This window comes from Netta rufina (assembly GCF_964035555.1).
Source record: "Netta rufina genome assembly, chromosome: 2".
NCBI lineage: Eukaryota > Metazoa > Chordata > Aves > Anseriformes > Anatidae > Netta > Netta rufina.
In genome coordinates, this window is record NC_140124.1 from 69,937,612 (window position 1) to 69,962,005 (window position 24,394).

The 24,394-nt window shown below is 39.1% G+C and overlaps 1 protein-coding gene across 1 annotated transcript in view; it reads left to right on the forward strand.

The window, feature by feature from the left end:
• Nucleotides 1-19,983, forward strand: part of LYRM4 (LYR motif containing 4) — a 92,055-nt gene extending 72,072 nt beyond the window's left edge. Inside the window, exon 3 of the mRNA XM_084281779.1 lies at nucleotides 19,625-19,983. Within this exon, the coding sequence (XP_084137905.1) occupies nucleotides 19,625-19,687 (63 nt within the window). The 3' untranslated portion in view covers nucleotides 19,688-19,983. The remainder of the gene's footprint in view (nucleotides 1-19,624) is intronic.
• The last annotated feature ends 4,411 nt before the right edge of the window (nucleotides 19,984-24,394 follow it).

Sequence of the window (24,394 nt, forward strand, 5' to 3'; positions counted from 1 at the left end):
TGCCATTCTCTCAGCTGCCTGTTGTTGATAACAGGGTGTATTAGCTCAAAGAGTATTTGCTCTTGACTGATGCTGACATTCTGTACAGTTTTTCATGAATTGTCATTTAGCGTGGGTGGTACTTAAACTGGGGGTGAACTGCTGGTATACTTTTTGTGTTAGGACCTAGAACAGCTTTTCTAACATAGGTAGAACTGAATGAGCTCTGGCAGCAATAAGAAAATTTCCTTAGAAATTAGACCATGTTTTTCACATATACATCCACGAGAGGGTTTTAATACCTTCCATGGCCTGTTCCACCAGTTGTTTCTGACTGTGATGCATTTTTCTAGTCCAAATCTGGAGCCTTGATCCTTGCAAACAGGAAGGAAATGTGTTTGTGTACGCTCTGGCCTGAGGTGCTGTTCTGAAGTCCTGCTTGTGTTACATTCTGTATATGACTCCAACTGGTCAGATGCCAAGCTCAAGTTGAGGCAGAATTTGTTAAATGGGCTCAACCTTAGCAGTGATACTCACTTAGAAGCTGAAGTAAGAACTCAGGCGTGTTTTAGACACACGCTTCTGGTGTTGCAGATGCCACCACCACCACTTGCTGTTCCCCTGTTCGTCTTTGTTCTTGTTGCTGTTATACAGATTGTTGGTTTTTAATCTCTTCAACAGCTGACATACTGTTTTACAGTTTAATCATTCTGCTGCTATCCTTGCAAACCTCTGTGTTTCCATAAGGCAGCAACTGTCAAATATTAGCCAGGATTTAGTTATTTACTTTGGCTCTTTGCATAAGGCTAAGACATGCTTTTTATCTTTTCTGAAAGATACATTTACTGTCAGGGAAGAATGGATTAAAATGTGTTCTTTTTACTTAAAAACTGTTTGCACCCTCCTTGTCTGTGAGTACCGTCCTACTGTAGGTTGGCCCTTTAAAGAAAAGGGGGGAAGGTGTCTCTTATTTATTATTAAGACATAGGAAATGACAAGGTTCTTCAACTAAATCATCTTTCTGGGCATCTAATGAAAGCATTTAATCTTTTATTATGGAAGAAGGATGCTGTTTTATTTCAACTACATTTGTGCAAATGGAGTATTTGAAAAAGTGAAAGTGCTATAGCAAAAATTGTCAAAAGTTTATCTTGGGAATCACTGGCAATGCTTAAAACTGAAGGAGAGGCTGACTTACTCACTTGTCCCTTCAGACTTCAAAGTCTATCTAGTTGAGTTAGTTATGAAGACTTCTTTTTTCTATTTTAAAACATGTCCATTTACTTCAAATACGCTATGGTTTTGAAGACTGAAAAGGTGCTCAGAATTTCTTGCAGAGAGAAGGAGAATGTTTGTTTTAATAGATAAAAATGTGTGAGGAAAAAGAAAATTGCTGAATGAATTAACACTAACTTTCTGTCATTCTTTTTAAAATCTGGGTTTGGACCAAGTGGCTTTTCTCCTTGATAGAAAAAAAAAAAAAAAAAAGATTGTCAGCTAGACCTTTGGCACCATTTGCTTTGTGCTGTGACTCTATTATACTTCAGGGAGAATATTTTGAACCAGACAGTACAGTGTGACAGCAGTGCAACCATGTCGTCTCAATGTCGTCTCAAGGAGCACTTGGTGACTTGCTTGGCAAGGCAGCACTGTATAAATGATAGCCTCAGCAGGATGCAAACTAAAATGACTTAAAATGTTACCCACTGCAACTCAGTTTATATCCAGAAAGATGCTTTCTTTTTGTTACAATTTTATTACTATATCAGTTTATTATTTTATTATTATTATTCAGTACTATTTTTTTTCAGCTCGTATTTCTTAAGCTTGTTAGGCTTGAACAGTGTAAAATCAATATTTCTGCTAATTAAGGTGGTTTTGAGGAGCGGATAATCAAACGGTATAGTGAATCGTTAAAAACTTACGTGCTAGTATTGACTGGCATTATTGGCACAGAGTCCAAAAGGCCGCGGACCTTCCCTCTTATATTTTTCACAGCAGAAGCAAAACAGTCTAAATGCTGAGAACATCAACTTTTTAACAGCAGAAAGATGGCCATTTGGATGTAAAAGGAAGTGCAGTGTGTTAATGTTCTGGGTGCTCATCTATAGTATTTTCCTTCCTAGCATTTAACTTAGTGATAAGTGGTATCCGACTTCAAAGGGCCTTACTTTATTTTGGAATAGACAGAAAGTTCCTGCCACTTATGAAAATAATGGATCATCTTCATTTTACATCAGTCTTTGCCAGTATAATTTTACCCCTCAAAAGATGGTTTCTTCTTGTCTGACACTGAGCCTTGCCTTGTTTTATTTGTTTGCATTCACTGTGACACGCTGCTGCTGCTGCTGCTGGCTTCTGGCCTTGTCAGTGGGTGTTGCCGAACAGGCCTGTAAGTGACGAAGTGCAGTCACCTCAGGATGACTTTGTTCCCCCAGTTCCCATACCATGAAACTGGGACACTAGACACTGTAGAGCACCATTTTATTCTACATGTTTGACTGATTTAGGACCCCCTGCTCAAGGACCTAGTGTTCCCTGTCAGAGCTTCCTTCTGGACTGGTTCCCCCCATCCTCAGAGAAAACAGGTTTCTTGCATGAATAAACTGCTCAAGCTCCCTTACATACAAGTGATGCCTCTTCAGCAGGGTTACTTCAGCCTGCATCATGTAAAGAGGCTGCATGTTTCTGTAAAGGAGAGTAGAAGAAGAGAAATACTCAAAATAAATGCATTCACTTCTCAGGTTTGAAGTATAACACTCAGTAATCTGACTTGGACCAAGGCAAATAATGTATCTGCTCAGACTCTCTATGCTTTTTTTTTTTTTTTAGCTAGACCACTGCTTAAAGAGTTGCTATGTAGTTCCTCATGCCCTTGGTGCCGAAAGGAGACTTGGTTTCCTCGTAGAACCAAAGTGTCAGCGTTGGGTGGGCAGCAGGCAGAAAGATCTGGAGAGGAACTGTGTCAAGGATTATTTGAGCTACAGAAAACAATAAATGAGTTTCCAGTGTATTTCCTGAGAAAGCTTCTCCCTCAAATGGTATTGTAAGTTGTTATTGTCTAGTTGGAAGTTGAAAGGAAAAATATCTTTTGATGCAAATATGGTATTTATCATTCTTGTTTGTAAGAGCAACTTCCTCGGTTGGCACATGGAGTTTTCTAACACTTGCATAATTACTCAGGCAGGCTGTAGTTTTATTCCATCTCTTACAATGTCCTTTAACAACTTAACATTTTCCTCTGTGACTGAAAGAAATCAGTCTTATGTCCTGTAACACCAACACTGCAAGTTCAGCTCCTGTGCTGGGTGCTTCCTATTTACAGATGCTGAAGAGCTTGTATCGAAACTTAGGGAGAAGGGTGGGTGTTTACCATGCTTCAGAACATGGGACAATCTACAAGAGGACTTTGCAGGGGATGAGTGACCTCTGTTTGAGGCTGTCATGTGTAGATCTTGTCCTGTGTCGAGCAGAAGGTGATATTAGCTGGCACTTGAAAGCGGGGGCCAGTAATGGGGGGTGGGGAGGAAGTACACGGTCACTGCACAAGGGTCTGAAGTTTAAAAAGAGACTGTGAACATTTCGGTTTATGAAATCTGCTTGTCTATGTTGTTGGGTCTCATGGCTCAGTTATCATGATTCTCTTACGAGACCTTAAGAGGTCTTGTGTTAGCTTACACTGTAGCTGAAGCATTTTACAACCTCTCTCTTCCAAACTGATTCTCTGATGCCTAACCAGAAAGAACTGCACTTGACGCTGTTACCTTTCCTCCAGAGAAGCTATTAATTTGGGTTTCTTATGTAGGTAGTTCCTAGTATCTTTAGGAACTTGTGAGAACTTAATATCTTTACTCTGTTGTAAAAGTGAGTTGGCAGCTTCAGAAGTTATTGCCAGCAGAAATGCAGACAGTGTAACCATAAAACCCTACCAGGCTTGGGGAAATGAAGTGAAATACCGCTTGAAAGAAGTTGTCTATAACTGAGTATGCAGTTAAAGAATGAGTTTACAGAGGTGAGAATGTAAATGCTCAAAAATCAAAATAATAAAATTTTAACTTATTAGTTAAATTTGACTTGGATGCTTGCAGTTTAAAGAAATTCCTAATTGGAAGGCATCCTAGGGTTAAGCATCCTCTACTTCTGGCTGTTATTTGTATTTTTTTTCCTTGTTGATATATATGAATGTGTCTATTGATTGGATTGTGAGCTTGCAGCAAGGTGAGAAACATTAGTCTTTAAATGCCGATTTGTACAGAAGATCCTATGCACCAACTTGTAGGATTCTTTATTATTTTATTTTTTCAAGAACCATAATTCTTGCTGAGCTGAGAGTTTTTCTTTTTATTTGTGGGCAGTAGATATTATTGTATCTGGCTTAGAATTGCTGTAGGCAGTATTGGAGTGCCTGGAAAATCTGTCGAACTGATTTTAGGAATGTCAAGAAGTTGTCAATTAACCTTAGAATTATACAGCGAATTAGCAAATGTAGTATCCTGAGGGTAATACATTCTCTGATGATTTGGTCTTACAATGAAACTATAAACAGATCCCCAACAATTAATCCAGTGTTTAGGACCAAGAAGTATTGTCACATAATTAACTCTTTAATTTACCCAAGGGGTTTTGTCAACCTGCCTTAAATCTGCCCAAGTGACTGGTGTAAAGAGCACTAGGTCAGGTGGGCAGAAAAGTCCAGAGAAGATGGCCATCTGCGTTTCCTTCTGGACAGATGCTGTCAGTGGGGAGCCTCCAACCTCAGGGAACCATAAGACTGAGCTCTACGCATGGTACAGATGTTGTGTGGTTGTTGCTGGATATGGGTTAGGAAGCTGTTGTTTCACAAATAGTTACCAGCCCTGCAAGTGGTGGGAACAGTAGGGGAAAATTGTACAGACAGCTTTAATGTGAATTGTACCACAAATTTTCCCAGCATCTGTGCAAGTAAGGGCAGATATTTTTGTTCTGACTATAATTTTGGCCTGGAAGAGCAGTGAAAGCCTGTGGCACAACCACAGTTGTTACCATTTTTACATTGTCTCAGAAAATCCCCTCTGGTGCTAGATTAAACAATGGCCTCAGCTTTGGTGAATCAGCACCAAGCTAATTTAAGATTTTTCAACAGTAATTTATACAGATTGTTCACAATGTGAATTTTGAAGCAACAGACATCTTTAAAAAAATAGTCTTATCTTTTGGGGTTAGCTAAAATTCTCTAAAACCAGTACTGGACACAGCTGGAATTGGTTGGCAGGGTCTGGCCATTACACCATGAGCTGCTGAATGGGTTGAGAAAACCACATGACATAATCAGAGTATGAGTGCTTTCACACGTGCTCCAACTCTAATGCTGTTGAAGTGGTGGCCATTCAAGAAGACTTGATGCTTACAAGTAAAGTATGCCAAAGGGCAAAAAGGTCAAGCACTCGATGTGGTTGGGAGGAAGTCAGTTTCCATAGATCCAGTTGCAAGGGCAAAACAGACAGGACTTGCTGGCAAAAAACTGTCTTTCTTAAAAGAGTCAGACTGCCTTCCTCATCAAGATCTCTCACAGCAAGGGATAACTGACAAACACAGGAAAAGAACTAAGTTTCTTTTCTCAGTAACACCTAGTAGTGTCCTCTTCAAGTCACATTTAGGTCCAGGCCAGACAGGTGTGTACTAATTTTAAGGTAGAAATGAACTTTCTGGAACTCAAAACCATCAGGTGACCCAGTATCATCTTCCTACTGGTTTTACGGCAATCCCCAGCCCTGAGCTTCACAGGATACAAGACCAAATATACATCATAAATAAGAGAGGGGAAGAATGCTTTCCTTTTCCCGTTAGCCACCAAACACTGGAGGTCACCGTGCAAGGTCATGCTTTATTTATTCCAAGGGTCAACCCTGGCACAAGCGACTTTCTGAACCAGACTGAGGTAAGTAGGCGCAGCTGGACGCTCTGAACATCACTCCTAAACTTTGTTGTGCTCTGTTCTTAGGGAGTCCCTTCTGCAGACCAATCCCTGGCAGCGAAGTAGTTAGTGCTGTTGTGTTTGCTTTTGAGAAGAGGTGGGCCTCAGTGCACTTTTCCCTCCATTGTCATGAGGACTTTCTTTTGCTTTCCCAACAATCCTGCAAGATGTGCATTGATAATAGTAAGAGCAGTCATTCAGGTAGCCTTTCCCTAGACGAACCAGTTTTTACTGTCAGATTGGTTGCAGATGTCAAGGTGCTCTTGCAGCTTGTCTGGGATTGATGCCACTCATTAGTCCTGCTTTCACTGCTCCTGGCCACACATGTGTTAGCTGGTTGAATAGCCCTTCCATAGGCTGCTGTCCTCCTTCCTGGGTAGTTGTGCATAAAGGAAGGTATCTCCGTGAGGAAGCTTGAAAGCTCTCCCAAGAGGATAATCTTGCTGAGCAGCATGAAGAAAGTAAAAATAGAGTGACGTTATTACAAGTTCTACGGCAAAACGAGTAGCCTTCAAGTTTGAGAGTTCAACAGAAGTGCACAGTTTATATCCTAGAACTCATTGCCACAGCATGCTGAGGAGGCCAGCATGAGGATGGGTTCAAACACGGGTGAGACAAATTAATCGAGCCTTTTATCAGGATGGTATGAATGCAGCTACGTGGACAGGAAGTTGTCAAGAAGTTGTGGTCGCTGGAAGCAGGGGAGGCATTCCAGAAGAAAGATAAATGTATACTTGTCATGTTCGTGCTGCCTCTCTCAGAGGACCTGCTGATGACCAGTGTTGGGGACAACGTACTGGAAAAAGCTCTGAACCCACCCAGGACAGCAGTGCTTACATTCCCTTCTCCGCCATTCTTTCCTCTTCAAAGTGCTTTGGGAATTGCAACGTTTGCTGCCTGCCTCTACAGATGGGACCACTTCTGTCTGTGATGGTGAGAGGAAAGAACTGTCACACTGCCCTCCCGGGTGGGTGCTCCAGTCCAACCTGACCCCTCTGTTCGGGAAAGGAGGGATTCATTAATGTATACTATTTAAACATTCACAGTAATACTAGCTTCACAGAGGGATTTTTCTCATATTCTTCTGTGTTTTTAAAAGCTACTTAAATTTCAAAGAGGGGGATTTCCACATACAAAAATTGCTTTGGTCAAATGAGCCTGATGGGTCTGTACATACACACTAAATTGTCAAAAATATTTGAGTTGTTCTTTTAATTTGTCGATGAGGTTTCCATTGCTTGATTGTTTTATAATTCATATATTAGCCAATCAGAAAATGCAGAGTTGAAGGGGAAATTCTCCTTCAGGAAAACTAGACTGCTTTAATTTAGTCTGGAAGGGACATGGAGGAAGTCTGAAAATTTGTCACTTGCAGAACACTATTGAATTAAGTTAGAGGCCCTAAGCTAGGCAGATTTGGTTACACTGTCTTGAATTCTTCTTGTTATTATACAAGGATACAAGTCAAATACCACAGTGAAACCAGACCTTGTCTTAAACATGAATTCTCAGGAGGGACATCTGTACGTAAGCCTCAGGCATCCATATGTAAGATTGGAAGTGGCCTGCAGAGGTCTCTGGCCCAAGCCCTGCTAAGAGCAGGTCCAGAGAAAGCAGATTTGTCCATTAAGTAGTGAGCAGACAAACTACTAACCACAAGTTGAAATAAGGTTTTCTGTGTGTCATATAAGTCTTAAAGTAAATTGCTGATTTTTTTTCTGTACATCTAGTGCTTCAAGATGGTTTCAATTTTGTTGTGGTTTTAGCAGATTGGAAAATTGGTGCGATACACAAGAAAGTGAGGTCCTTAATGCCACAGTCTTCTCCTCCATAGCTGTGAGAGCGTAATTGAAAGTTTAATTGAAAGAAAATGGGAGTGTTCTTAAAATACTCCGGAAGGATATTATGCCCTAAACATAATTTTTCTGCAGTGGATTTTTGTGTGATATCATCTGCATTGATGTGTAAGATCTTGTATGTGACTGCCTTTTAGAAAATACTTGTCAACTAAAAGCATTCTTTCTGGTATCCCCTTGATGGCCATGGCTCATGGGGCATTATCCATCAAATAAGGATCATCTTTTCAAATCTGGGATTGTAACTCTAGCATACGGAGCTAATTGGATTTGGGAACCAGAGCAGAGGAGATTTGTTTCAGAGCTAATATGACAGTGCAGCTACATGGTGTGGTTTTGTTTATTCAGTTGAGCATGTGTAGCATTGAGCAGGAGCAAGATACTACATTGGTTAAGCAGTAAGTGGTTAAACACAGTACTTAGGCTTGCATTTTTTTAAGTGGGATTTAGGCTTGCATTTTTTTAAGTGGGATTTTCTGAAATGTCTTTTGAAGTGCCACAATGCCATCTACTGGCTCACTTTCCTGTGTTTTCCCCCAAAGGGGGGTTCTTTTCTACTCATAAGGTTTATATGGTATTTTAAAATGGCAAAATAAATAATCTGGCACAGAATGAACAAGATTTTTTTTTTGTAATGTGTGTATGTTAAAGAACAAAATGAATTGCATATATTAAGTAATCATTTCTAATCTCTTGCCAGTTAATCTTACTCTCCTTTTGTTAAAAGTAGCTCTGAGATGATTAGTACTTCAAGGCACTGAAGGGATCTCAGCTTCCTATCTATATCCCTCATAGTAGCTTTTTCTGTCTATAATCAGTTATTTTCCCCTTTTGGTTCAATGTTTTCATACAGACATGAATACTAAGAAATATGTAACCTGTCAAGATAGAAAAAATGAGAAGTGTCATGTCAGAAATTATTTCGGATGGAATTTTCCACTGACAAAATTCTAGAATCAATGTATTCCCCCTTAATCATCTGTTATTGTTTCATTGCTTTGTTTTGTTTTGTTTTTTTCCTGAAGTGTTTTTGAACAATCTTTTCAAAGTTTAGCAACAAACTTCCAAGGACCAAAGCTTCATAGACTTTCTAACAGCTTTTATAGAGAGGTATGTATTAGAAAATTTTCTCAGTATCAGACTGCTCATAAATGAGCTGTCAGCAGTTACAAGAAGTTTTGATGGGTTCTTGTTCCTAATCAGTCTGCCTGATGCTATCTATGGAGTAGCCCTCCATCATCTTCTGCTTGCTGCCAAAAGAAACGAATAGGCATATGTAAAAATAATCCCCTGAAAAAAAAAAATAGGAACAGCAAATATGGGAAAACAATGTTATCTGTACTTTGATTACTTGCTTTTCTTGAAGATATCTTCAAAGTTTTCCTCACTAATTGGTTATTTTGTCTTACTAAAACAGTCCTTCAGTTTTAATTTGGCTTTCCCCCTCCACATTCAGTTTTCCATAAGAGAAATGTTTCATACTCCTGCCTTTCTTCAATCTAGTGAGGACAAGGAGAAATATTTCTAATGGCTTGTAATTCTTTGGACTGGTTTTTAAATGGGTTTGTTACTCGCTGTAGTGTAGCTCCAGAGTCATTCTAGACAAAACAGCCAGAAAAAATAGTCCTGGCTGCTTCCTAAATGGCATATAATGAAGGTAAATACAGATGCCTCTGCCCTTTCTGGCCTTTTCCCTTCTCTCCCTCTGGCATTCGGGAGGTCAAACGTATCTTGCCAGCCCCAGTTATTATCTCGGGGGGGCTGTATCTTGCTGGCAGCTGTGGGACGTGGGCGCTCCATGTCTGTGCTGTTGGAAGAGCCCCCCCGGCACTTCTCCAGCTGATAGGGGATGGATGGAGGGGTCCGTGCCTGTGCTGGGGGTGTTCAGGCTTCTTCTGGGTCGTGGCTGCCGGCTGGCGTGCTGTACGCTGGGAGCAGTGAAGCTGAAATGATTGTGCTTGGCACCCACCTTGGGCTCTGTCATACAAATGATCCCTGTCGGGAAGGTTGTGCTCGGCAGCTCGTCTCCTTCGCAGCGCGGGCTTCCCAGTCGTTCCCCAATAATCCACCCACAGGCCGTATGGCAGCTCTGCAGAGGGGAAAGCCCTCCGTGGCGCTCCCATTGCTGTGCTGCGTGCTTTTGGCCAGCTCGTTTTGTTTGAGGAATGCTCGAATGTGTCCTGTGCAGAAGAGGAGAGGTTGTTCCCGGGCTATATTTGGCATAACCGCTAGCCTCTCGCTGCTAATTGTTATCGCTGCTGAGAAATACCAGGGCGAGCCTCTGCATGGCGTGACACTGAGTAAGGGAGATCTGGCAAAACCAGAAGAGCAAACATGATTATTTTATACCACGTATTCTATTAAATCTTTTTATTATTTTTTTCCTGTTAAGTGTCCTGTGCTATTGCAAAGAAGGAAGAACTAATTAAGCCAGTTGCTGAAAATGTTTTGCCACCCACACTAGTGAAAAGAACTGTGTGTACAGAATTAGCTTTTACCAGCTGTAATTTATCTTAGCCAAAAAATAAATAAATAAAATAGTGCTGCTGTAGTTTATTCCAATTAAACAAGTAAATGTAAGATACTCCCTTTATCCACACAAACATAGATATCTTCTGCTCAAGAGCTGGAGGGTTTGCAAATAATTATTTTCTCCCTTGTTAATTCTTTTTAATGTTTGTGAAAAGGGCTGGGCTGAGGAGCAGTGGGAAATTAACTCATTTGTGTACGGGACACATTCAACAAGCAAGTTGCATGCGAGCTTGCCGACTGAAGAGTGATTTGATGAGAGGACACTGGCCAAAATCTGAGCCTGCTCAAGCCTGAGGGCTTGGCTCCAGCCCTGTGTGGCTGTTCACCTCTGCACTGGAGGCAGGGAGGGTGACTCCTGCCCCGGGTATGCCTGGTGCTGAGTGGTGAAAGGTGCAGGAGGACTGCAGTCTCCACACCTTCACCTGCAGCATCTTCTGGAGTGATGGAGTAGTTCCCTCACTTTGCAACTACAGCCTCTGCTGAGGCTGCCTAATGGCATTTTTTTGTCTCAGGTGTTTGGAAACTGAACCAAACCTGAGAATTTGTCTCAGGTTGTCCATGCTACAGTCTTTATACAGTGGTAACACACAGTCACAAACCTCAGCTGAAATTTGGCAAATCCATCCTTAGCCCTAAAATATCAACGTACTTCTCATCAGTTCCCTGCTCAGGGGGTTGAAGAGTTGAGATGGTCCAGACAATGCTTTTTCCAGCTGAATTTCCAAATGCTGAAGTCGTTGATTCCCAAGAGCTAGAGGGACCACTTCTGGTCCCCTGAGGATATGGAAGCCAGGAAGTTGTGTGCTTTATACAGCTTCCATTGTAACTCTTCCATTAAAAAAAAAAAAAAAAAAAAACTCTTTGAAGTGCAGGTCACATTCAGGTGTGGGATTTGAATTTGGAGGTACTAAAATGCAAATGACAGCTGAACAAGAAAAAAAAAACAAAAAACTTTGGATATCTTCCATCAGAGAGAGTCAGATAAACAAGGAAATTATCTTTGTGATTCTGTCAGGAACAGATGACTGTAGTTTAGTAATATGTTAGAATTTTGCCAAAAAAGGAAGTCGTGTTAATGCAGAAAAATAAAAGCTCTTATTCCTTTTCTAATACATTTACAGATCAGCTAAGTGCTGGATTAGCCTCAGCAATAGGGACTTGACAAGTAAATATTTAAATAGATGAGGTGCTACTTTCTGTGTGAAGATAGAGATTAAATCCAAAGCATCCAACAGAAAATTTATCTTGGAAATAGGAATATAATTTCTAAAGATAAATTCAGCTCTTTCAAGTTTAATTATATCGTTTGAATGTGCACACAGATAAGCTCAGTAGTTATGTCTGAGGTATGTGTAAGGTAGCATCAGTGCAGAGAAAGATGTGGGAATATTCAAGTAAGTTGTTTGTTTTGTAAAAATGAGTTTAGTTCTTGGTTTTATCAAAGCTTTAGTTTTCTTGAAGGGCAGAAAAAGGGGTTTTATGTGCCTTAGGTCTTGGGAAAGTGTATAAGGTATAGGATTGACTTTTTCTTTTTTTTTTTTTTTTCAAAATGTTGAAAGACTTTGAAAAGGTACTAAAGCATCTGTCAGCTTTACAAAATGCAGTGTACCTGGTGCCATCCTGTAACCAGCACTAACAAGTTAAGCGAGGACAATATGGAGTCTTGAAGCAGACATGTATGGTAATAATAAGCAGCAAATAACTAAACTGTGGCTGATACACATTCATGTAAAAATTCAGCAGCTTTACTGCGTCTTTCACCTCCCAAAATAAAGCACCAATGGGAGATAAAAATGTATTTTTTTAAACATTCTTGTGACTCAAAGGCCATTAACAAAATACAGTATTTTACTGGATATAGTGCAAAATATGTATTTTGATAAAGTGGCTGTTGTATGATAGTAATCAGAAAAGTACAGCAGGCACTCCCACTGACTTTGGTTAATTTTGCTTAAGCAGCTGCTATAAAACAAAGGATTCTCTGTGTATGGCTTGAGCGTTTCCATACCAAATGTGTCAGCATTACCAGAGTACCTGTTACACTACACTCGGTGTTATCCAGGTCTTTGTCTAGCTCTCTGTATTTTCAAGTACCAGTGTTTTGTATACCTTTTCTTGCCACGCTCAGTATCTTAGCCAAGTGATTTTTCTGTTCTGCATGCTATGTTCAGAAGAGCTCAGGCTATATTAAGTTTCCTTCCCCTTACCCACATGGGACTGACTCTAGAAAAGCTGCTGCTTCTGCACTTAGCTTTCTGAAGAGTTTGATCTTCTCTGTGGAGGTGGAGGTTTCATATATAAACAAGAGAGATAAGGCAAGATGCTGAAGCATGATAGCAGGCAACAAATAGGAAGAGGAGAGGTGTGTGCCCAGCGATTGCCAGTACGTGGAAAGCAAGCAGAGATCTTTCAGGGTCAGCAAGCTATCTCCAGGTCAGCATGCAGATCTGTTTCTTCCTTGGGTGCATGTCATCTCAAACTTGCACCTGGCTGTTTCAGGCCCAGCTCAGTTGCTGCTTGCACTCCTGTGACCCACTCTGCAATCCATAGAGGGTCACCTTTGCAGCAGTAGAGGGATGCCTCTTCCCCCTTTTCTTACCCCTTTGCAGCTGGCCACTGCTCCTGCCACCTGTGGTATTGCCCCACGTGCTTTTAAGATGGCATTTTGCCTGTCACCTTCACTTTTCCTGCAGGCCAAGAGGCTTGGAGGAAATAAGAGAAGTGAAACAGTGTGACTTTACTGAAGGAGCACATGATCTTGCCTACTTGTCATTCCAGTGTTTTCCTTTCTGTTTAGGACCCTTACTTGTTATTTCAAGCTATATTAAGTGTGTAGCTATTTGGAGCAAAGGCCATGTCTGTCATGTCCACTTTGTCTTGTAAGGATAGTAGCAGGTCTGTGTAATTTATATTAAAAAAAATAATAATAATAAATCCTCTTTTTAGTAAGAAATAGCATCTAAAAAGAAGAATACCTTGCAACTGCAGTTCATCATACACTTCTGTGTACATATGTACGTATGCCCACAGTATTTTGTGTTAATCACTGCTGGATTAGATGTGATTCTCTGCTGAAAAGTATCTCTTTAGGGGGACCCCAAGAACAGATTAATAAAAGTACTAAATAAATATTTTGTGTGATGGGCTGAATAAAATCCTGCCAATTGTGCTTATGGTTCTAGCACAATCTATTTATCTATTAATCTAATTTATCAATATGAAGAGAAATAACTTCCAGAGAAATTCTTGCCTGTTAGATAGTTTACTTCACGCCTTCTTTATTGAAAATTGAACAAATGGTAGTTATTTTCGTGCCCTTTCAAAAGCTTCATGTAGCACTGGCTGTAGAAGATGTTTTGGCTCAAAGGAACAAAGAAAACAGCACTTGTAAAACACAGGCAAAAGCAGAATATACATCTCTAACTTCTTAGCACCATGCTTCCTTTCGCTTTCTTTCCCATTCCTGGAACAAGTGGAATCACTGAAAATGAAAAGAAATGTCTCCAACATCATATAATTTATTCTATACAGATTCCAGCTCAGAAGAACTGAGCTGTAAAGAACCTGTGTTTAAACTGTCTTTAAGGAGCCAAATGCAGTTTTTTCATCACTCTTTCCTAAGCAAAAATAAATAAGTCTGCTGCTACAGCATTTAACATCAACACAAAGATTTGGTAAAGCACTGAACAGTTATTGATGAGGTTTAGGTTTGCTATTTGGGTTTAATTACTATGAGCCACATTGGTGTATTTATTATTGCATTACAAAGTCATCAGAAATTACTGTCTATATTTATATAAAAGCCATTAAAATGTCTTTAGTTAATATGGAAAATATTTATGATAAAGTGTGTTGTGCATAACATCTGATTTCAGGCATGGAAAAAAAAAAAAAAAGAGAATTCTTTGTAATTACAATAATATCCACTTACTAACATTTGCAATAGGATTGCAAATTGGTAGACACTGTCCAACAGATAAGATAGTAGGTAAACAACTTACAACACTGGCTGGCCCTTACAAATAATCATTATTCTCATACATTTCTGTTCTTGTCAGTATTCACTTAGTACACATTTTATAATTGTGCTGCAAGAAAACAGGAAAGGACGAGTTCTTCGTATGGTGTTAGAGGCCAGGATCACCAGCAGTATATGCGGTATGACAGTGGAGTCGTCAGTGGCTTTTCTTCCTTGCTGAGGTTCATCAGTGTGCCTGTAAGATAAATCTGTCAACTTCTCAGGTGCAACAAGATGAACCAAGCTGATTTAACATGTGTGTACATGATATAGGTACATTAAACAGGACTTTCTTTCCCTAATAACCATGAAAACGCTGGTGTGATTCCTGGCTGTAGTAAAGGAACTATTTTTTCCCTACAAGCAAATGTGAAACAAAAGAGAGAAGATTGCTATGTTTATGTGGAGATTGTTTTATACATGTGCGTGTGTGCATGTGTATGTACACATATATGAAATAGCCTATATATATATATATATATATATAAATGTGTTTAATATGCAAAGCCATCTGTGGTACATTAACTTTAGTTATCATCTACGTTTCTTTAAAAAATAATAATAAATGTTTTTTTACTGCTTCCATAATGACTCTCTCAGGAAATTGATTTTTAAATAATTGAGAGCTAAAGGAATTGCTTGCTTATGATGTTTTCACATTCCTATGCTGTGGTGGCACTTTCACGTGTTCAGACCTTGTCTTTACCAATAACACGATTCTACGCAGAGCAAGAGTGTTATTGCCATCTCCTGTTAGGCTGCTCCTGCTTTTGTCTATCACACAAAATAAAGGGTGTGAAAACCTGGGGCTGGTTTGCCTTTGTGGGCAGAATATTGCTCCTGAGAGATTACTTCAGAAACTTTTTAATGAGGGAGAGTTATTAAATAAATCCTGTTAATTTTTTTGTTTGTTTTTACAAATGGGGTGATGCATAGAAGGGACAGAGAAGGCAAACCACATGGGAAGCATGCAAGGGTAGTTTCTCTGGGCACCGTCTCATCACTTGATTAACAGTTGGTTTAAACAAACACACAATAGAAAATAAAGTTTCTATGGGGAGATTTGGAACTTAATTATGCTGCAAGCAGAGAGATTAACAAACATCCAAAACATCATTAGGAGAAAATACTTTATCTTTTGCCCCATTGAGCACTCTGTTTGCTTCCCATACAAATCTTATGTTGATTTTGCTTAGAAAGGGACGGTAAAAAATACCATTGTAAGTGTCTGTAGTCATATTGCATTAATTTACATGAAAGCGTACGTGATTGCAATTAGGAGGATGATGTTTTCTGCGTGCTGGGAAACTCGGTCAAGGTATGTCAACATCCAGCTGTGCAAGGTGCTAAGATGCTGTCAAGGTTTGAGACCTAAATTGGTGTTTTCCGTTCTTAGGTGTCAGTCCTACTAAGAGATTAGAAACCAGATTTCTTGTTTTGACTCTGAATTTGTTTCCTGATGCTGTGGCCATCCTTCTTCAGAGCCCCCCGCATGGCTGTACACCATGGCTGTACGCTGCCTCTTCCTGTTGGATGTTACCCTTGCTCAGATCTGCTCCGTAGCAAATTCCCTGAGTGGTTTTAGGGCTTTCTGATTGAAATTTGTCAGTGACAGCTGACGCAAGCAGCTAGCTAGTGGTTGGGAGGCTGTTAGGTTTGGCAGGAAGATAACGATGAGTAGTTTGGGGACAATGACAAGAAATATCTTGTTCTGCTGGCTCAGCAGGATTTGTTAGTACTCACAGTTTATTTACCACTCAGTTACGTTTCTGTCAATTACATGGGGAAAAAATAGGCACCTGGCCACTTTTGCCCTAAGGAGGACAAAATGTGGTACTGGCTATTAAAGTGGACAGACATTTTGAATATAGACAGAGCTGTCAAGGAAAGATGCCACCGTACTTTTCAGAGCAGAACCATGCCCTCTAACAGGACTGAGGCAAATCAGAAAAAAAAAAAATTAAAACCTGGTCACCTTGTTTTCAGAGCTGCAAAAATATTAAGCAGTCCCTTCTTGCTCAGCTCTGAGCAGCAAACTAAAATCTTCGTGCCACCAGATGTGACACATACCTTTAAAAGCTGAAGAAGATCCCATCGGTACATAGCAAGCGGTGGCAGTGGGTCTGCAATATCTAAGCCCCTGGCTTTGTCAGACAGGAGGGCAGCCTCTGGGGTTCAGACCCGATGTAGCGGTGTGGCAGAGCTGGCCATGGAAGATGGCATGAAATAGTTTAGTTTCTTCCTGGGGTCACTGCTGCCAGCCACAAGCAAGGGAAAGCACTTGTTTGTAAGTGAATGCGCAAACACCAAATAAGAAGCAGAGAACAGCTGTGCTACAGGATGAATCAGTGCTGACTGTTCAGTAACTTCTTTTTCCCCATTTGTTGCCTCGCTTAACGTCCGCTGACAAATTTCCTTCTGAAAACATGGCTTGTCCTGAGTTCAGGTGGAAGGCAAGATTAACTTTCTCACATCCACAAGAGAAAAAAGGACTGTATAGAATAATACTAAAACTTTAAACAAGGATAAATTGTCAGGTTTTGAGACCTGGATGCGTCATGCTTATTTTTAAAGTAGAGAATTCTGCAGACAGAATTGAATCATCGAGTACAGACTCATCCTGACATAGAAGTCATTCAGTAAGATCTGAAAAGCAGCTTTATACTTCTATTGATTGTCTCTCCCTGATGACAGAGTGGTTCTTTATCGTGCATTCTTTCCTGCGGAATCAAATTGCACCATTACCTTACAGAGGTAAATAAAATTATGGGCAGCAAGGTTGCCGAGCAAATGCTAGACCCTTTTTCCACAACAGTTTCCTGTGATTAATGAAAATGCTGTGACACTGACCTCTGTGCTGGCTTCCAGCCATCTGCCAGAAGAGTAAATGGCATGCTGTGTATAAACTAAATGCGCATGCATGGTGAAGTAAGAACACTGATAGCTACTTCACTCTTTAGAAGCTTTGGGAGAATGATCCTGGTGATGCTTGCTGTTTGAAAGCTTCCTTTAGACTTAACTTCCGCGAGGGCGTGCTTGGAATGTTATTTCGATTCAGAGAGTTAATGAATGTCCGTGTGTCAATACTGCTGCCGTCTTTCTGCTGATGCAGTTGATGTTTATAGACGCGAATTTTTCAACAGCTATAAATGGAACATGTATTTGTTTTGTCTGAAGTGCATGGGAAACAGCAAAAAGCTTGATCATAATTTAAGAAATTTGAGGCCAGCGGTTTAAAAAAAGAAAAAACTTAAGTTTCAAAGTTCAGCTTAAAATGTTATGGAAGTGAGGCAATAGAGCATGTCAGCTGCAGCAGACTAGCAAAGACAGAAGGGCACAGCGTTACTGGCTGTACACTCTGAAATGTGTGCAAACCTGTGGTTTGTTAAGGAAACAGCTCAACACACACATCTGTGACTTTATTGTGTTCAAGTCAAGGGGTACAGCGGTAGATAACACCGCCTCTTGGCACGAGCAGAGAAAAAACAGCAGCTTTCATCTTTCTCCTACAAAGCCACGTGCCCTGGCTGAGTGTGACTGACTGAGTAGTCACGTACTCAGCCTCATCCCTCTCCCTGGTGGGTGGAGAAAAAATGGCAATTCAGGTTTCAGCATTTCTGTAATCTCCCCGAGCCTCCCTTTAAACTTGCTGCGCTGTGTGGGAAAGGTGTAAAGATTCTTTGGGGTCCAAAACACACAGAGGACAAAAATCAAGCACTACAGCATGGTTTGTGGTAAGGCAGCAAGTGAAGTATATATAGCCTGCCGTGTAGCCCCGAAGCAGCGAGTTCCGTTTGGTGACGCTTGGTGACAGCTTAAAATTTCTTTCGGTAACACATGACACAGTTACGTGTGGCCTTTGTTTTAAATGCTCACTATGCAGCATACTGCATAAGGAATTTCAGAAATAATCAGAATTGCTCGTATGCTGTTACTGACTTAGCTCCGAGTGCCTGAAGAGTGGAATATTTGCTGGCAAGGAGAGCTGCTGTTCCTTTAAGAATGGCTGATACGTGCTCCCTCCTAATGAATATTTCAAGATTAAAATCAATGTGTTACATGTTTCAGACAAGGCTGTTAATCAAGATTAAATAGCTCATTTCCTAAAAGGCAATATTATCTACATTTATGTGAGCGTGGGCATATATGAGAAAATTTAAGAGCTGCCAGGATTTTTTCCCCTCAAACATAGGAAATGAAAAATGCTGAAAAAAATATTTCAGTATTTTTTCTATTTTGAGAGAAAGTAAAGTTAGTGTAGTATTAAGTTCTGCTACATATATTCTGCTTCATGTAATTAAGCACCTGCCTTTTTTGTCCTACTTCCTTAATTAAATATAACATTTTCAGTGAAAAGGACACAGAGCTGCTGTGTACCCAGGCCTTGGGGAGAGAGTTAGGGGCAAGAAATGGCATAATCAGTATTAAAAATTCAACTCCAAATTTTATACTTTTAAAATAAATGTTGTCTTCTCCTTATGTTAGCCTACTTGCATGAAACTTCTTCCTTCCATATCTCAACTGCTGAGCAAAGAGCTGTGTGTGACTGCTGTTGTTGCCAGCTACAGTTTACCAATGTTACGATGCAGGCTAGAAAAGGACAGGAGGAATCAAAACAACATCAGTGTTGCATTTTTGTTATTTTTCATTTCCTCATCTCACTGGAAAACACAAATACATGAAGTGTGAATAACCTCTTGTGGTCAGTCCCAGCATGTGTAAAATGTTCCTGCTGAACTAACTGTACAGGTAACTTTTCACCATTTGTGAGGCAACGAAATCGGGGTTCCAAATGAGCTGGAAAACAGGACCCTACCATGCAATTTATATCTAGGCTCTCCACCCAAAGGCATAATCAGAAATACCTGCTGATAATATCTTTTATTTTATTTTATTTTATTTTATTTTATTTTATTTTATTTTATTTTATTTTATTTTATTTTATTTTATTTTATCCTTCTTTTCATTTTTCTGAACATGGAGGCTGTACGCTTTTCTTCTGTAATGACTTCTAATGCTAATGTGTGCCTTTGAGCAGTATCCCTCAACGTCATTATTTCAAGATCTTATATATGCAGCTATTTTCCATATTCATTATTTTTCTTAAGGCCTAGGGTGATGAAAAATATTATTTAGAAAAAATGCTTATAGGAAAATGTCATTATGAAAAAGCATAATACATGGGCTACTCACTTCATGGTTAGTTTTTAATCTCCTTTGTGAAGTTTAAATTAAAATTATATATGTTTACTTTCCTTTTTTTCTAATATTTTGATTTGATTTCAGGTTACTATTGGCCAACTGTATTCCACGCAGAAATTGGTTATCGAGAGTCCAGGAAACACATAGCTATGAGAAGACTGATCCTGAAGCAACACTGGACCATCTTCAGCATCTTACAGTGCCACATACAGATGCATAACATCACTGCATGTCTGAGCTTTTCTGTTCAGCAGAAGAAATGTCTGAGAGACTCAGTTTTTGGCAACCAAAGTACTATTTTCTTATGTTTCACACATTCTAAAATGTATTGCTGTGATTTACAATAGCATGTAAGGTAGTCTTGAAATCTGTTTGCTTGTATGTCCCATGTGATAAAATAGTTCCTGTGCTAATTTGGCAATAAAAGTTCATTAAACTACCTGTAACCAGATACGTTCTCCTGCTGCTGACCTTTTCTCTCATTTTGTACGAAAGATATGTTAGATTTAAAACCCTTCATTCAGTTACTAAGAGTAAATTCTTACTTATCCTATTTCATTTAAAAATGTACAGCATCTGAATTAAATCACTAAATACATAGTTCATTTTGAATATTAAAACCGTATGGTATGAACAGAGCAAGAACATTCCTTGATATTTCAGGAGTTGACATAAAAGTTTCACTTGTTTCTTCAGTTTGAGAGTTAACAATGAGTTAACAAGAGTTAACAATGTGTCTCACCTTAGCTGCAACAAGGAATAGGTAGTATTGTATATGACAGAATGTAAGACTTGCAGCTTGAGAGCTCTAAAGTATATTTTCACCACTGACTCCTTTTCTTTTTTTTTTTTTTTGAGGTAAAGCTATTAGCAGAAAGTACCAAATCACTTCATGCAAGATTTCCCTTTCTAACAAAATTCCTGGATTCAGTAGAAAAAAAAAACACCTACCTATGAAAATAACTGGAGTGCTCTAGATCAGGAATTGGAAGTAAGCTTTTACCTATCAGAAGTGGAACACTCAGGATAGCTTTTTATTGCTTCTTTTTAAATCTGTAGATTAATCAACTCTTTTAAGAAAATACATTTGTGTTTTTTTTTTTTTTAAAAAAAGCTATATTTTATATGGGTTCTGTTCAAGTCACTGCTGGGCTTATATTTGTTTTCTATTAGAAACTTGAAGAAAAAATAACCAGTACAAAGCTTTTTAATAGCACTTCCACGGGGTTTCTTTGTTGTTGTGGTCGTTGTCATTTTACACAGAAGCAGAAACTCAAAACTAGTTCCATGACACCGTGGCCTTTAAAAAACTTTTACTTTTCTTGCTTCCCCAAATTCATCTAAAAACCTTTTACTTTTCTTGCTTCCCCAAATTCATCTTTGTTTAGACCTTCTACTGTTTTGCATTGCCCGTGCTATGACAATATTACTCATGCAGAGGATAGACAAAGTATCTTAGAGCAAACTCCCAGTCCTCACAGCCATTTAAAGTATCCTTTATAATTTTGTAGTTATGTAGAAATGTATAGTAATGCATTCCATTAACTATATAGCGTACAGAATAAGATACTATGACGACCTGAGACTACAAATTCTCACTTTAAAAAAAAAAAAGTACAGTATATCCATTTTTTATTAAAATGGAATTTAATTATTTTGATAAGCAAAATATGTTAGATTCTCATTCTAAAATGAGAACTTCATAACTGGAAAATTCAGTGCACTTAAGTTAATAGGTGGAAGTGTAGGAGAGGAAAGGTTATTATTTAAGCTTCCAGTGAACTCGAATAAATGTAATAACATCTTACACATTTAGAGAACACAGGCTTGGAAGCAATGCCAGTTTTACGCTCTAAGAAACTTGGCCATCCACAATACGTGCAAAATCTTTCTTTAAAACAGCTTCGTTACTGGCAGCATTACGTTCCAAATCAGGATCGGAGAATGTGTGCTAGGAAACAAAATAAACATCCTTGCAAACAGTGTAGTCCTAATGTATGAAGAGGAATGATTGCATCTGTAACGTTTTTACTTTTTAAATCTCAGTTTTCAAGGTATGTTAAAAAAAAAGAGGGGGGGGGGCAAATAGAGTCCTTTTACATGCATGGTCATTTCTTTCAAAATACTAGTACCTATCGAAGATCTTTATTGTTCAGTTTCTGCTAATAATACAGCTGTAGATGTTACATGTTGTCATACAGGCATGCAGTCATGTGAATATGAAGTTTCTTATTAATTGCCTTAAAAGTATGAAGGAGATTATTTCTATGTTAAAGCCTGAAAATTATTTTGTTAAGTTTTAAGGGTAGATAAAACACTGCTGTGCTCCTAATTTGTGCCATCTGTTCCTGCTTTTTTGTCTCAAGGTTACCGCTCAGGTTCTCCCTTAGCTATCAGTACCTGTAAAGGAGCACTGGTAGTCTTCAGGATACATTCTACAGAAATCCATCAAGAAAAATTAAAATGAGATCCAGATTCTGTACTTCCCTCTTTCCCCAATCTGTAGTGCAGAGGTTAAGATAGTTCGCTTACTCAGTCAAGGAAAATTTAGTTCTTATTCCAAATTAACCGTCAGCTTACCATACAGTATTTATATATCACTTACTAGAAGTAACTTGAGAAATTTCTGCTGCGAAGGACCCAAAGCCTCTATAATACTATCCAACTTGTAAACACAAATGCAAAGGTATTAGTACACATAAATGGTATACTCCCCAAATCCCACATAATCACTGCATTTTAGATGTCTATTCCCTGTCTGGGCCAGATCTGTTTCCTTTTCTCACCAACACGCATGTAGTGCACTCCCCATTAGTGTTAGTTACCGGCCTGTCAGCTGTATGGGATTGGAAGATAACTAGAAATATTATTTTGTCTTTGCCTAATGTCTTTTTTTTTTTTTTTTTTTGGTCATAATGTAGCCAGCTCTGTGTAAAAACAGCTTATCAATGCTTTACTGTTGAAATCCTACAAGCTATGGAAGGAAAATACTCAGAAACCTCACCTGGCTTAGGAAGCACAGAGCAGAAATAGTTGTAGGCTGGGACACCTCCTGTTTCACATTCACATGCACTTGCCCTATCCTTACTCTTTGTTTGGCTTACTCACACTGTCACTGGTGGAGGCAGCGTGCTGGGGAGATGGCACTTTGGCCCAGCCTCGTGGTTTCTGTGCCCTTAACTGCTGCACCTTCCCTGCTCCAGCAGCAGAGTTTACGTTGCAGTACTCATTAAATCTCTGTCTTGGCACTCTGTCAGTAGTTTTACTGGATGTTGTCAAAGCAGTGTAAACAACGGGAATAGATCGAACACAAAGGAATGATCCCGTGATTTATGTAGAGCGTTAACTGTTATAAAAGGAATATCCTTTTTCTTTATAAGAGAAGGCAGGCAGCTCAATAAATATCTATTAAAGCTGCAATGCTTTAAAAAAAAATAACACACAAAAAAAAAACTTGCTTTTGTGTTATACTGAAACATTAGTCTGTCTGTGATCTCAACAGTTTAGCAAGCTATTTACCTCAGTAGTGTGTGCCAAAATTTGACTATCTACATATACTGGTTTGTGATGTATTTTACAATATAAACCTGGAAACAGCTCTCCAAAAGGCAAAAAGAATACTTCATTCAACATTAATAGCTGTTTAAAGGAGAGGCATGCCTGTTGTGTTACAGTTTCTCACTAGATTTTACTGCACTTGAAAGCTCAAAATGCGTAGATATATCAGCAAGAAAGTTCTTCTGAAGTAAAGCCACGCAGGAGAGCAGCATGTGAACACATCTGATGATGAAATAGGCCAAGGATTTTAACTTACTACTAACATGTAGAAAGAGATTTCTGTATGAAACTTCACCAAGTTTCCAAGCATTAAAAGTGTTACTTTTACCTTCTAATATCAACAGGTTAAAGAAAAAATAATTTTACAGAGAAACATCAGCCCCTCAACTTATTTTCTGTAATGCACTGTAAGTGTGTCTCTCTAGGTGTCCAGTAAGGACTGTATACACATATATACGTAAATAGAGCCATGAGGAGTTATGTGTTGGCTGTTTTATGCAGTTTTCCATAATAATTTACAGTGAAATCCTGGCATCACTGAAGTCATGATTACACTGATTGCTTCGTTCCCTGGTTCTTAACATGGGCAACATTATTTCATACTGTAGGAATGTTTTGCTTGATAACATTTATTAAAAAAAAAAAAGTGAATGTGTGTAGTTCTTTTAACAAAAGCTTATATTCTTGCTTTATCTTTTTTCAGTATTTTAGAAAGAAAGTATGTGCACAAACCCTTAATGTGGAAGCAGAAAAAGAAAAAGAAAAAGGAAAAAAAAAAAAAAGAGAGAGAAACCAGTAATTTCTCTAGTCCTGTGCATTTTCTACAATTTCATGATAAAAAAAGGACAGGAACTCTCAAACCTCTTTCACAGACGTATGCTTCTTCAAAGAATTCTGCCGTTTACACAGAGAATTAACTACCATGAGTGTGTTGTAAGAGCTGCTTCTTTCTAAACTTCTTTCCTTTTTTGCGGTTTAAGCCCACTAACTACTGAAGCCTCGCAGGGGCAATGGGAAGTGATGGCAAGACGTGCATTCAGATGACTGTTCTTCTATGTTCGGAGGGAGAGAACTATGGAGACCTGTGAAGAATGCTCAGGCTTTCTACTGAAAGAGTACACCACATAAATATTTATACCAGTCTTTGGAAATATGCTAATCCAAGGCAAGTAATTTTCCCTCTCTTTAATAGAGTCATAAAAAACAATTAAGGTGATTTAATTACTGCCAAGCCCAGAGAACAGATTTTGAACTCTGACAGATGAACATTCATCACAGTGCCATGTTATGCTAACC